The sequence below is a fragment of the Gopherus flavomarginatus genome, chromosome 9 (assembly GCF_025201925.1).
Source record: "Gopherus flavomarginatus isolate rGopFla2 chromosome 9, rGopFla2.mat.asm, whole genome shotgun sequence".
Lineage (NCBI taxonomy): Eukaryota > Metazoa > Chordata > Testudines > Testudinidae > Gopherus > Gopherus flavomarginatus.
In genome coordinates this window covers 20,144,164-20,159,969 of record NC_066625.1, presented here as the reverse complement: position 1 = coordinate 20,159,969, position 15,806 = coordinate 20,144,164, and the positions used below count along the sequence as shown (strand labels likewise).

At 40.9% G+C, this 15,806-nt stretch overlaps 1 protein-coding gene across 1 annotated transcript in view; it reads left to right on the top strand.

Annotated features, from left to right (window-relative positions):
- Positions 1-15,806, top strand: part of BMERB1 (bMERB domain containing 1) — an 85,930-nt gene that overhangs the window by 30,558 nt on the left and 39,566 nt on the right. Inside the window, exon 2 of the mRNA XM_050967774.1 lies at positions 5,304-5,427. Within this exon, the coding sequence (XP_050823731.1) occupies positions 5,304-5,427 (124 nt within the window). The remainder of the gene's footprint in view (positions 1-5,303; positions 5,428-15,806) is intronic.

Sequence of the window (15,806 nt, the reverse complement as noted above, 5' to 3'; positions counted from 1 at the left end):
GCCCAGCGTGGAGCTCTGATCAGCACGGGTGGCAATGCAGTCCCAAATCCAAAAAGAGCTCCAGCATGGACCATAGGGGAGATACTGGATCTGATCGCTGTATGGAGAGACAAATCTGTTCTATCAGAGCTCTGTTACAGAAGACGAAATGACAAAGCATTTGAAAAAAATCTCCAGGCTATGATACAGAGTCCACAGCACAGTGCTGTGTGACAAGCGTAATGGAAAGCCAAAGAATCAAATGGATGCTCATGGAGGAAAGGAGGGGGGACTGAGGACTCCAGCTATACCACAGTCCCCGCAGTCTTCGAAAAGTATTTGCATTCTTGGCTGAGCTCCCAATGCCTGTAGGGTCAAACACATTGTCTGGGGTGGTTCAGGGTATATCTTGTCAATTTACCCCCCCTCCCTGCCCGTGAAAGAAAAGATCGTTTCTTGACTTTTTTCAATGTCACCCTATGTCTACTGCATGCTGCTGGTAGACGGGGTGCTGCAGCACTGAACAGCAGCATCCTCTCCCCTCCCTTCCCCAGTGGCAGATGGTACAGTGCAGAAAGACTGGTAGCTGTCCTTGTCATCATCCTGTGAGTGCTCCTGGCTGGCCTCAGGTGAGATCGGCCAGGGGCGCCTGGGTAAAAATAGGAATGACTCCCGGTTATTCCTGGCAGATGGTACAGAACGGCTGGTAACCGTCCTCATCATAGCAACTGTGGGCTGAGCTCCATCAGCCCCCCCCCCCCCCCGCTTTCATGTCTAAAGAAAAGATTCTGTACTGCCTGGACTATCATAGCAGCAGGATGCTGGGCTCCTCTCCCCCTCACCGTTTAATGTCCTGCCTGGATTATCATAGCAGCTGGAGGCTGCCTCCCCCTCATTTTATCTTTTTTCTATTTTTGATCCTGCCAGTTAAAAAAACTCTGTAGCAATGGAATGCTACAAAAAGCAAAATGACGATTACTGATTCTTTGATCTAGCAATGAAATGCAATTTTACAAAGAGCAAATTTGGAGCCCTGAGCAGTTCTGCTGTAAGTTTGCCAGTTAAAGGATTCCTGTTAATAAAAGCAAAAATTATAATTTGTTGGGTGACTCAAAAAGCAAAAATCACCCAGCCAGTGCCAATGAACATGTTGGCCAGCTTAAAAGGTTTTTAAAATACAGTAATGATCCTTTACCACACTTTCCATATTTTTTTTTAATAATTAGAATGCAATTCATTTTCCTTGGATAAACAATGAGGAGTCCTTGTGGCACCTTAGAGATGGACAAATTTATTTGGGCATAAGCTTTTGTGGGCTATAACCCACTTCATCAGATGCATGGAGTGGAAAATACAGTAAGCAGGCATAAATATACCACACATGAAAAGATGGGAGTTGCCTTACCAAGTGGGGGGTCAGTGCTAATGAGGCCAGTTCAGTTAGTGTGGATGGCGCATTCTCAACAGTTGACAAGAAGGGGTGAATATCAACAGAGGGAAAATTATTTTTTGTAGTGCTAACGAGACCAATTCAATCATGATGGATGTGGTCCATTCCCAATAGACAGGTTTGAGTATCAACAAAGTATTTTTTGTAGTAACCCAGCCACTCCCAGTCTTTATTCAGGCCTCATTTGATTGTGTTAAGTTTGCAAATTAATTCCAGTTCTGCAGTTTCTCAATGAAGTCTGCTTTTGAAGATTTTTTGTTGAAGAATGGGCACTTTTAAGTCTGTTATTGAGTGTCCAGGGAGACCGAAGTGCTCTCCTACTGGTTTTTGAATGTTACAGTTCTTGATGTCTGATTTGTGTCCATTTATTCTTTTGTGTAGAGACTGTCCGGTTTGGCCAATGTACATGGCATTGCTGGCACATGATGGCATATATTACATTGGTAGATGTGAATGGGCCACATCCACCATGATTGAATTGGCCTCGTTAGCACTACAAAAAGTAATTTCCCCTCTGTTGATATTTACCCCTTCTTGTCAATTGTTGGGAATGGGCCACATCTACCCTAACTGCATTGGCCTCGTTAGCACTGACCCCCTGCTTGGTAAGGCAACTCCCATCATTTCATGTGCTGTACGTTTATACCTGCTTACTGTATTTTCCACTCCATGCATCTGATGAAGTGGGTTATAGCCCATGAAAGCTTATGCCCAAATAAATTTGTTAGTCTCTAAGGTGCCACAAGGACTCCTTGTTTTTACTGATACAGACTAACATGACTACCCCTCTGAAACCTTTCACTGGATATTATATGTAACTCTGCCCATTGGTCTTGTGGTAGTACAAAGTGATACATGTATTGGATTGAAGTTCAGAACTAGAGTGGTCCCTTGATCCCAGACAGGCCAGGGCTGGAAGGGCTTTGCATTAGGGACTAAGGCCAGAATTTCCAGAAGAGTTGGATTTCAACTCTCATTTAGGCACCAAAATAAGTGACTGGATTTTCAGAAGAGCTTTTTGGAAAATTTGGCCACAAGTTTCACAATGGAGAGAATAATATAAATCATAGAAATAGGCTGTTTCCAGCTCCTGTTAGGACATCTAGATCATGCCTTGCCTCTGGAAGAGATTCTAACAATGTTCTAACTGAAAAAAAAATCTTCATTTTGCAGAAGAAGCAAGTCGTAGTCATAGTCTGCTCCCTTTCCTTTAGTCTTCCACCCATTAGAACTGCAAAGCTCCACACCAGGGACCTGCATCAGAGGGGCTTCTATGGTGTCCAGGGGAAGCATGTTATAGACGGATGGTTTCTTCAAGCACATTTTTTTACCTGTTTTGCTGCCCTTTGCAGTGTGTGGCAGAAGGAAGGATGTGTCTAAGTGTTTCTCCTTCACTTTGAATATCTGCATATCAGATTATTTTCACCCAGATGGATAACTGTTTTCTATGATGAATCCCATTTTGTTGCCTCATGCCTATATTTCTCACCTCTCAAAATTCCTACATATTATTTCTGTTATTTGTAAGGCCTCCGTTTAATAGTATATATACTTTTCATTAATGTGCTGCTTACTCCATTGGTCACTAATAATAATATTCAGTAAGATGGGAACTAACACTGATACTAGCTAGAAACCTCTCCTAAATGAAATACATCATCATCAGCTATAATTTCCACCTTATTTAGGCCCTTTAGATTGTTTCCAGTCCATGAGACAGAATCAAGTCAGTTTGGATTAATGCTGCTAATAAGATTTTTAATTTCCAAATATACTGTATAACATTCCTTCATCTATCAGTTTTGTAGTTTTTATTTTAAAAGCTATCAACTTTTGGTCTTTATAAAGCTGTGCAACTTTTGCTCATGGTTCTGTTATCTTCTAGCCATTTAGTGATTTTACTTTTCTTTTCATATTTGCTCCATTGTTTTACTAGGAACTGAAATTGCCAGTCTGTAGTTGCCAGGGTAACTCTTCGTTCCTTTTTTGAAGATTGATTCTATATTTGCTTTTTTTCAGTCCTCTGGTATTTTCCCAATTCTCCTTGACTTTCCAAGAATAGGTATTGGTGAGTTAGCTAATACAGAAGCCATGCTGATTGCAGGTATTTTGAGGAAAACCACATCTTGATGTCTTCCTCTGTGTTAATAATAATGATGGTTATTTCTTATACAGCACTTTCCATCATTAGATCTCAAAGCACTTCACAATCTTCTCAATGTTCTTCTCACAATAGCCCTGTAAGATAGTAAAGTATTTTTCCCCAATTTAATGAATGGGTCCCGGAGAGGCTAAGTGACTTGCCCAAGGTCTCACAGGAAGGCCATGGCAGAGCAGGGATTTGAACCCATGTCCCATGCCAGTGCCCTAACCACTAGATGATCACTGTAATATGAGACCTTAAGAGCAGTTGGGTAGAGTAAAAAGGAAAACATAAGGAGACTGATAGTGCTTGAAGATGGATAACGCCACAGAGGGGACTGTAGCTTTATTCATATTCCAAGTCTTCTTTGTAAGAAGTTATGTTCAGCTGCCTGGATCTGGTCTTTATGGTGGTACTTTCATAATTTGTTTCCTTGTAATTGGTAGAGCTGCATTCTCCTAAATCAGAAATGCTGCTAATGCTACAATTTCATTTTTTGCTTTTTTGTGTCCTGTACACATGGATGTTCAAATGTAGCTAGTGAGTTTGGGTGTCTCAGTTTTTCTTATTTAACCTGAGACTAAAGGGGCCTGATTTTTCAGAGGGCAAACGCTCAGCACTGCCTGAAAACCAAGCCTCTTTATGTATCAGAGGGTAGCCGTGTTAGTCTGGATCTGTAAAAGCAGCAAAGAATCCTGTGGCACCTTATAGACTAACAGACGTTTTGGATGCATCTGAGGAAGTGGGTATTCACCCACGAAAGCTCTTGCTCCAAAACGTCTGTTAGTCTATAAGGTGCCACAGGATTCTTTGCTGCTTTTACAAGCCTCTTTATGTTGTTTCCCAAAATCCGAAGTACCCCGACATCATTAGTCACGTTTGAAAATCTTAGCCAAGATAAATAAATGTGATAAAACATCAGTATAAGGTTTTCTGGAGGTCAGACTCCTGCTTCCCAAAGCAACTCTCTGCAGATTGATAGTACCCACTTCTACCAATAGGGAAGAGAGAAGGTGTCAATTACACAAAAATAATAATAAACCTCCTACAAAGTACTGTGTATCCTCCACTCCATCTGATTTAAATGGAATTCATGATTACTAGCATTTCACAAGAAGCATTCTGTGCTTCATAGGATTAGACCCTTAGCCTCTTATACACACTCTTTAGCCTCTTCTCTGATAGGCCTTTTTCTCTGGGCTGTCCTTTTAACTGCTTGTCCAATTTAAATCAATGGAGTGCCAGGAAGAATCATAGGAATTAGATAGATAGAAAATTCTTATTAGTTCTTTTTGTCCATATCTCTTCTAATGCAGGATTGTTCGTAATAGTGAATTCTTGTAGCTGGGAAGTTTTGTAGCAGTTATATTGCTATGTTTTAAAAGTCTGTAGTGATGTAAAATATGGCACAGCAGCTCTAACTGTAGACTGAGTTACTGTAAGTTAAGCTTTCTTATGAGTTTGTAATATATTCTGATTTACTGAAACACATGTCAAATCGTATTAGAGATTTATAGGAATCCTTTTATTTTTAAATGATGATAAATCATTGAAAGTACCCAGCAAAACAAGAAAGGACCAGTCCACCTACCATCCAGCTACTATGTTCCCTGCTACCCACATTAATTACGCCATGACCTGGCACCTCTGTGATTAAGTTGCATTCTTTAAGGTCCGGCTAAGTCAGTTTGACCAGCCTCATTCATTTCCTGTCTTCCTTTACACACACAGATCAACTTGACATCATCTCAATGGCTGAAACAACAATGATGCCTGAGGAAATCGAATTGGAGATGGCAAAGATCCAGAGGCTTCGGGAAGTCTTAGTCAGAAGAGAATCAGAGCTCAGGTTTATGTAAGTAGCAACTCTTCTGGGAAAATGCTAAGCAAAACTAATCAAAATAGGAGTTTAGGGTTTTTTTAATCCATTTGACACTTTAAAAAAAGATGAAGAGTGCCCATTTTAGCTGAATGTTTGCAAAATGCCAGTGGGAAATGATTTCTGTAGTTGCAAAGGAAGTAAAATTTTTTATCCAACATGTTTTACAGAATTTACAAAGAAGATCTATTGCTTACAAAAGAAACATTGGAGCAATGCTTCTGGCAGAGTATGTTTTTACACCAGAGCTCATATCCTATGTGGGAGTGAGCATGGTGTGAAAAAACAACAACTAAATTCTATTCAAGTCTCTTTGAAGTTAGTGGGATCTGCACATGAATATCCAAGGGAAGAATTTAGCACTGCTCATATAGGGCCAGATCCTCTGCTGATGTAAATTAGTGATTACATTTATTTATACCACCTGAGAATCTGGCCCTTTTCTCTTCCTACCTATGCATCCATTTTAAAGGACAAATATAGAGCCTGATCCTTTAACTCTTACTCATGCGAGTAGTCCCATTGGCGTCAATACTCCCTTACTCTCCTCTTTGACTCACTTGTGTGAGTAAAGTGGGGTTGGCCTCCTATTTTTTACAACAAATCATGCAAACATTTTTTATCCAGGTCTGGAAATTGCACTGTATTAGTGAATTTCAGTCCAGAGCAAATGTACAGCCATAGTTTACAACCTTTTAGAAATAATAGTTTGCTGACAGACTCTTTGTAATACTGACTGGAGTGATACTGCTAAAATAAACAAGAACAAGATTGGTTTTGTTACACCTGCTTCTAGGTAATCAAGTAAATACTTGGCTATCAGTTTCTATATAGATAGAGTCAGGCAAAAGCGTTGCTAGAGACACCTGTATTTCCCTTGAAATTTTTTATATCAAACAGTGCAAAGGGATTGAAATAAATTATCCTAGTGAAAGAGTACAATAGTAGCTGTCTCTCTGTCCAACTTTACTATATTCTTTCTCTTCTCTTGGTCTATTTTTTCCTCATTTCCAGCCTGCCTTTTTCATTTCCCCAGTGCTCATGCTCATAGCTGTTCTCAACGCTCCTTTTCTCCTGACAGGGTCAAAGTCAGCAGATTAACATGGAGGATTTGACAGTCAGACTGTTGAAAAGGGAACTTTGCCAAAATCGGCACCATCTACAGTGCTTTCCCAGTGTTATCCATAATTTGAATACACTCTGCTTAATACCCAGAAGCACACAGCAGCTGTCCACTTGCTGAAGTAGGACAGCTTCTCTGAGCACCTACCACCTGTGCTGTTCTACATTGACTTTGGGATGCAATTCAAAATGTGGATGATGATTGATAACTTTTAAAGGCCTGAATGGTCTGGAATCTGGCTGTCTTGCAGGCTGCCCCTTGCTCTGTTTCCCCCTACAGCAGATAAGAGCATCTAGAATACTATTGCTATTGCTTTATGAGGTGACACTCTGACGCTGGCTGCAGTGACTTCTCCCCAGCAAGGGCCTCCAGCATTGGAAATTGCTTCCCTTCACAGTCCCTAACAGCCTAAGACCAGTGAACTGCTGTGACTAAGATTAGTAGACATGCTGCAACATGCGTCTGTTTGGTTTATTTCTTCTGATTTTAAAAAATCTTCTGTTTTATTCTTGAAAAATGAGAGGAATATTGCCAATGTTTCCCTAAGCCAAATCAGCAGAGGTTCTTTACTGCCACTCATTATGGATAGCTCATGTAAATTGTGGTGGGTTTTATTTTTATAATCCAAACCCTGCTTCCCCTCAAGCTAATGATGCAACTTCCATTAACTTCAGTGGGTCCAGGGGTAAGCATTTTACAGCTGCTCAGGCCATATATGCTTTATAAATGAACCTATAAAAATAAAAGGTAGGTACTCTCATTTATGGATGAGTTTATTACTTTCAGTTGTTTCCTGAAGTAAAAGACTTGTAGATGTCCTGAGACTAGTGATCTGTAGATAGTTAAGGCATTTCAGTAGCTGCATTCTCTTGCCAGGACTTGGTCTCTTTTGAAAGATTTGTATAGTCAATTATATGGCCTGAACATAGTGAAGGGCTGAATTGATTCAGCCAGACTTTGAACATGTGATAGCTGAGAAACTAGCTATGCCATATTTAGTGCTCAGTCCACTAAGTCTTCTCCGGCTTGGATGAGAACTCCAGTCTCTAATTAGTTCTGCTGCTGCTTTAGATTTTCAATTAATGGCATGATCAAAACAAGCCAAAGAGTATATGGTGGTGGAGCCCAGAGTGTGGAAGTGTGAGGGAGTGGAACAGAGTTTAGTAAGTGTGACTGCATTCCTTATAATTAACCAAGATGCTAAAAGACTTTCTGGTATTGGAATATTGGACCCTTTTTTGAATTCATACAACAGTGAAAACAAACTGATCTTGCCACAAGCAGACCGGTTATATTTTTCCTGTTACTTTTTCCTTTAGTCATGACTTTCCTTCCTATTGCCGTTCTGTGATGTTGTTATTTTGTGTCCTGCAATGCCAGCCAAGGCAATGAAGTCTCACATTTACTATATATTACTGCTTCCACTTAAGAACAAAGAAAATAAATGAACTGGAACATAAGTGGGGCTGGCTCAGATGCTGACTATGCTATAAACCATCAGCACAGTGGTAGTGCCGCTTCCCACCTTATAACTTTTAGCCCAGTGCTTAGTGCACTTCCCTAGGATGTGGGAGACCTGGGTTCAACTTCCCCCTCTGCCAGAGGGTGAAAAAGGACTTGAACAGAGGTCTCCCAGTGCTTAGGGGAGTACTTTAACCACTAAGCTATGGGATATTGTGATACATAGTGTCTTCCTCTCCTGTTTAGTCTCGCCTAAGTTTGGATAAATAATTAAAGAGTCATTAGGTCAGAGAGAATAAGACTGAGAATAACTCTATAGCTTAGTGGTTAGGACACACACCTGGGTGGTGGGGAACCCAATCTCCCTGCTCCAATGACTAATTATTTATACAAAGTGGAATAACTTCAACAGGAGAGACTGAGGGAGCCCCACATCAGAATATCACAGAGCTCAGTGGTTAGAGCACTTACCTGACAGGACTGGGAGACCCCTGTTCAAATTCTTTCTCTCCTTTGCTGAATTGGGGTCTCCCACAACCCAGGCAAGTGTTCTAAGTAGGGCGCTAAATGTTATACGGTGGCACCTCCTCCTCCAGCTAGATTTTGAATGGGTCCTGATCCAGTACGTGGCTTCTGAGTGCATCTACCAAATTGAGCCCTGCATGCTAGTGAGGTTGATGAATCCCTATCTTCCCCCACTTTGTGGATCACTCTGGGGCTTAGGCAGAAGACAGGTGTTCAGATGCATAGAGTGAGGCAGCCAAAATGTACGTGCCAGGGAACTTTTTAATTGCAAAATTTAGGCACTGGGTGTGTTTAGGGACCTACAGGATTAGGCAGCAGCTGAGAAAGTTTTGTGGGTCACAGTGGAACCTAAAATTGTGATTTAGGTGCCTAAGTACCTTTGTGGATCTGTGCCATGATGCCTAAAGTTAGGCATCTAAATAATTGGCCTGATTTTCAGCCCTATAGCTCCAACTGAAGTCAATAAGAATTGTGGGTCCTAAGTAGCTCTAAAAAAAAATAAAAAATCAGACCACTTTCTGAGGTGTTTACATCATGATTTAGGTGCCTAACTTCAGGCACTAAAGTTTTAAAGTGCAGGTTTAAGTGTTTTTTGCTCAAGGTCACAGAGGAAGTAGGTGTTGGAGTGAGATTGAGGACCCAGAAATTCCTGTCCCCAAATCCTGTGCTCAGATCATTCCATTCTCCAAGAACCATTGAAGAGAACAGCAACCATGGACTGAATTTTAACCTTTGGGATTCCACAATTTACAAATAGGATTTTCAAAAGCACTCACCATAAGCCTAACTCTGTAATATCTTTTCGAAGCCAATTGTAAAATTCCCATTTATTTCAAGGGACAAAGAGTAAGGTAATTGCTGAGTGGTTTTGAAAATCCCAACTATGCTTTTACAACTGTGGTCTAAAACAGTCATTTTCTGCAGATGTTTGTTTTGTTTTGTTTTCACTTAATTACAGAATAGCATCCCCAGTTCTCTGAGAGGAACCTAGGGAGTTAGAACAACTTTATAAATTCTATTTTATTGTAATTTCAAAGTCTGTAAACCACAAATAGTAATCAAAATAAAAAAAGTCATGAAATGTACTGCTAGGTATCTATTAAATAACAAACAAAATGAAAATGTCATTGCAGGTAAAATTTTTACTGCAGAGAGTATATATATTTAAACACTTTAGATTAATTTTTCTTCCTTTAATTCCAAAACTATAACAGGCCACTATTTTCTGAAAGAATTAGTTTTGCCAGGTACATCAATTTTACCACTATTGCATCACTGGAGTTAGAAAGGTCTCTCCATTTTATAACTTAGTTTAATTAGATAATTAAAGACCAGGGACTATCATTTACACAGATATTTAAATGTAATTAGATACATTTTGTAGTTTTGTTTTTAAAAAGCTGTCTTTGATACTTTTAGAATTTGATCCTGAGCTTTCAAAACCACTGACTCCTGAGAGACTCAGCAGCAAACACATTTAATCATAGAACGTTGACTTGGCTATGGTCACTAGAGACAAAGCAAATTAAAAGAGGCTTTTCCATTTCAATATATAAAGCTTCTAACATAAAACCCATCCCCAGAAACCTGATGCTCAGTCCCATCCTACTTCACCAAAGGTTGCAAAAATGGACAGTTCCCAGTGCAATAATGGGGTTGGAGCATTTGTCTGCATTGGTTTTCTGTTAAAGGTTATCAAGTGTGGTTCCAGAAATTTCGCCATTGCCTCATCGTCTCTGCACATATAGGGCCGGCTTTTGGAAGTACGAGGCCCAATTCAAACAGTTTCAAAGGGGCCCCGGCAGGGATGATTATAAAAAAAATTTTTTTTTAAAAAACACATGGGGCTTGTACTCACTGGGTGGCACTCTGGGTCTTCGGCAGCGGATCCTTCACTCGCTCCAGATCTTTGGCAGCACTGAAGGACTCACTGCCAAAGTGCTGCCGAAGACCCAGAGCAAGCAAAGGACCCACCACCAAAGACCCAGAGCGCTGCCAGGTGAGTAAAAATTAAAAAGGCGCCTCTAGCCAGGGAAGAGATTCTCACTGGGCGCGGAGCCTTCTTAGGCGCGGGGCCCGATTTGGGGGAATTGGTGGAATTGGTCTAAAGCTGGCCCTGTGTACACAAGCAGGGCAACAAATCTCAAGTGAAATTCATCTTTGCTTGTTGGATAGGAGAGAGGAGTTCCATAGGGTATCCCATCAGATTGTCAGGGTTTAACCAACAGTTAGTTCCATATGTAGGGTTATAATTACACATATTCTTGAATCCATAGGACACTGAAGACATCACTTATGCTCCATGTCCTGTACTGCCATGGTATCTGCCTGTCTGCATTACCTACCCAGGCCTAATCTAGCTCCCACCAGGAGCTCTGCTTCCATCTCCATTATCATTCCTTCCCTGAAGCACATGAACCACCACCCTCTTCCTCAGCTAATCCATCAAGCATCAAAACATCACAACAGTTTTAGGGAGATGAGAGCTACAGACTTCCTGCTTGCCATTCAGCATCACCATCACTGCCTCCCAGCTGTTCCATGCTGCTAGCTCTTCCCCATCCATGCCCTGTTCTCCCAATATGAACACATCCTCTAGTGCAGTGGTTCTCAAGCTTTTGTACTGGTGACCCTTTTCACACAGCAAGCCTCTCAGTATGACCCCCCCCATTATAAATTAAAACACTTTTAAAAAATATTTAACATTATTATAAATGCTGGCAGTGAAGCAGGGTTTGGGATGGAGGCTGACAGCTCGTGACCCCACATGTAATAACCACATGACCCCCTGAGGTGTCCTGACCCCCAATCTGAGAATCCCTGCCCTAGTGTGCCTGTGGATCTGATGGAAAGATTTTAGCCTAGCTTAATTACAGATCAGTTATTATATCAAAAAACCTACCCGTTGATGATGATGTGACAGATTGGATCACCAAAACCCCCTTGGGAACTACCAACTGATGTGCCAAGACTACTTCTGCCCCTGCTTTCCCTGCCAGCCTGGGACCCCAGCACCCTGTCTTGCTGAGCCAGAGGTCTCTTTAGGGGTGGAGAGGCTCTCTCTTCTGCCAGCTGAAGACAAAATGGAGGGGGTCTCACATGGGCTTAAATAGACTTTCTCTTGTGGGCGGAGACCCCCTCCTCTCATCTATGCAAAGTCTAACTATAAGTTGCAGTTTTGGAGTCACCTGGCAAGTCACATGTCCATGCATGACTGAGTTTCTTACCAGCCAAGCCACATTCCTGGGAAAGCCCAGATGTGGATTGGTGTCTCCAAAATTCATTGTTGGCTTAAGTGTTTTCTGACTGGGCACTTGATGAGAATAGGCTTTTCTCAGGAAGCTGACCAGCTGCTTCACTACAGCCTACTTAGACTCAAACAATCAAATAAAGCCTCATGGAAGGTATTGTCAGAGATGTATTTTAGGAGCTTTCATCTCACTGCTTTTTGTACTCATATTGGAAGTGTGAATAAAAATAGAGGCCCAGATCCCCAGTTGGTGTAAATCAGAGTAGCTCTGGTTCCACTGAAGTCAGTGGAGGGATACAGATTTACAGCAGATGAGAACCTAACCCAGAGATTTCTAACTGAAATGATATGACGTTACTTTCCTTGGGAGGTTGCACTCTAACAAGCTCAGCAAAGGGTTAGTGGAGCAATAATAAAATTCACCTATACTGGAGGCTTGAAATGGCTTAGCAATAATACGTGCATTGCCTTAGATAGTCACAACATTTACTGCAGCACATATTTTAGCCAATGAAATATGTGCTGCCATGAACAAGGGACATTTGGTGAAGAGAAATTCTCCAGGTTAACATAGTTTCTAGTGCAAAAATAACTAGCGAGGTCTGGCTGCTTAGCAGCCAATTAGCATTCTCCAACTCTCTTGTCTTCTGTGTATAAATGAGCAAGAAATTATCCACTGGTATGTGATTTCATGGATAATGTAATGTTCCCTCAGGCAGTTCCATGTTTAGGATCTATGTAGCATGCATCTCCTACTTGGCATTTTCTCTTCTCCCCTCCACACAGCATGAGGTGCAGTTGAAGGAGACTGTCCTGCCTTTATTGTGGTTTAGAGACGGATCTGCTTGCCTGGGAAGTTAAGGTGTAAAAGTCGAGCTCTAATTATTATAGTTGGTGCTGTATTGCACCATGCTGAAGATAATTAACTATTTCTAGATGCTTCTCCGCCTTGAACAAAATGATATGAATGACTAATGAATCTTGCAGGAAAACTTTCACTAAGGGTAAAATGAAATGTGTGGCTGCTGTGTCAATAGGCAAATGCCAACGTGTTCAGATTGGTAACACTCCAGTATTTAAATAGGACCTTTACTAAACTGGTCACCATCACTAGGAGCTTTGTAAAAGTCATCCTGATGCAGGAGGGGGCCTGAGGAGGACAGAACAGGCGGCTGATGAGATAAAAGCCATACACTTAAACATCATCATTTTTAAGGCTAATTTTAAAGCACTTGATGATGGCGAGGGAATAAAGAGACAGACCCTAAGACTGAGCTCAGAAATAAAGGAATGTAGTAATATCTGACTTAGGCCATGGCTACACTTACAGTTCTGCAGCGCTGGTAGTTACAGCTGTGTTCGTACAGCTGTGTAGGGCCAGCGCTGCAGTGTGGCCACACTGACAGCTACCAGCGCTGCAGTGTGGCCACATTTGCAGCATTTGCAGCGCTGTTGGGAGTGGTGCATTGTGGGCAGCTATCCCAGCATTCAAGTGGCTGCAACGTGCTTTTCAAAAGAGGAGGGTGGGGTGGAATGTGACAGGGAGCATGGAGGAGACAGACAGAATGGATTTTTGGAGTTGACACTGTTCTCAGCTCCCTGCCTTGCAAGTTCTAAGGACTGGAAGACACACAGTGCCTACCTTCAATCATTTTAAAAGTTCTGACTCCCTTCCCCCACTCCTCTCTCATTCACTAAATGCAAATTATATACTCCTAAATACCCGTCAGACCAGATAAGCAACTGCTCAACACGGACTTCCCCCTCCCCCTCTGCCGTGTGAGAGTGCTGTTTCTCTCTTCAAGCAAACAGCTGTGAACATTCCAAAGTAATTCCCCTGCCTGCCTCCGCTCGCTTAGCAAACAGGAGCTGTGTTTGTTTTTTAAATAAGCAGTTTGGCTGAACTCCGAGCTCTCCCTTTCTTCTGGTTTGTTGTGGACAGGAATTCTGGGACACCTCCTTATACCCCGGAGGTCAATAAAAGCGCTGGTGGGGTCCACACTTGCTGACCAACGCTGGATCACCAGCGCTGGAATCGCTACACCCGAGGCTCGACCGGGTGTACAGCCAGCGCTGCAACCAGGGAGTTGCAGCGCTGGCCGTGCTTTGCAAGTGTGGTCACATCCTAAGTTGCAGCGCTGTAACCCCCTCACCAGCACTGCAACTCTCTAGTGTAGCCATGGCCTTATTAAACTATATTCAGTGCTACACTTTAACTTCCCTGAAGTAATATGTATGTATGTTCTATATTGGACACATATCCAAGTTGCAAAGTTTAGGTGAAGTCAGGTCTTTGGTTTTGGTTCAGACCCCTCTCTAATACATATCATGTAGACAGCTTCAAAGGTCTCTATTTTTCTGCTTACCATGTTAGAGTTATGTCTGAAGAAGAAGTAGTTTCATACAAAAAGAAACTTTTTACAATCTTTTAATTTTTGACATTTTGATGAAATTTTGAATTGGAAAAAAATGGGACAAAACTTAAGCCAAAATTTTAAAAATTGACCTTTAATTTTGGATGCTTCTGTTTTTGGGAACTCAGCTGCAGACACCTTGGGATGCATCTTCAGAATTATGGCAGACTTGCAGGTCCAGTTGAAGTCAATAGGAATACTCACAGATGTTTACAGGATTAGGATCTTATAATATATGGTGCAGATACAATATTTGTGACAACAGAGTCATCATCTTGCATAGTTGTTCTTCATATATGCCAAGATTCTCTCCAATAGCTTTAATATCCCTGTGTAATGGTATTTAAAGTATAGTGCACTGCTTTTGATCACAAACACACAACAGATTTTAAAAAAATGTTTTTTTTAAAAAGGAAATAATTATAGGAAATAAGGAAATAATTCTATTCAACTTCCAAGAGGGTAATTGATTGAGATAGTACCGTGGTAAATAGAAAAATCATAAAATGGAGTCATTATTCTCTTTTGTTTTTTCATTACTAAATGAAATCTAAATTAAGAACCATGACTTTGACAAAATGATCATCTGCAGCTGCTGGTACAAAATGATTGTTTAAATAAATGGAGGGGGTGAAAACATATGGTGTAAAGTGCATCCATTGTTTGCAACAAGATGAAGAGTGAGGAAGAATGATTATAATCAGTGTGCATAACAATTTTGGAAAGGAAATAGTATTGATAGGCCAATATAAAATAGCATAACTTCTTTTTCAGATGTGTTTAATTGGATTTTATCATTGGGTATAGCATTGACATAAATTAGCGGTTATCATTTGATGGATGATGCACTAATAGTTGGTTCCCTACAGGAGAAAAAAATGGTTTTCATCAGTCTATAGATGTTCAGCATTTGATTTTTCTCCTTAAAAGAAAAACTGGTATTTCATAACTAAACGAAGGTTCAGTTGATAACTGGGACCCTGCACTCCTTCAGTGGATGGATGATTCAACATGAATACTTTACAATGCATTATGGATGAGTTATCATTGAAAGAGCAGTCAGCTAATTCCAGACCCTTCACAAAACGATATTTTTGTGATTTCATTCATCATTTTCTGACTGGGTCTGTCGTTTTTTGATGTTATCCCAAACAACAGAAAATGTATCTGTTAATGAATGATAAATCCCATAACTGGCTTCTAAAGAAACCATCAACAGATAATTAAATGATTGAAGAGCTATTCATATAGTAGTGAAGGCTGATTAACTTTTCATTTAAATGATATTCATTCTACAAGGAAAGAAAAGCCTGGTTCCTGGGATATTACTTTCTGTTTAGAGACAAAAATATTAATTATCTGACAAAACTGATGGTCTGCCAAATTATCGATAAGAACTACGGGTTCATTCAAAGTCCATTGAAATCAATGGAACTTTGCTACTGACATCAGTGGGCTTAGGGTCAGGTCCATAGTCAACAGCAACAGGCTGGTGAATTTCCTAAAAAAGTAAGAAAGGACCCCAACTGGCTTGTAATCCCTGTGCCAGATCCTCAGCTGCTGTAATTTGGCATAGCTCCAT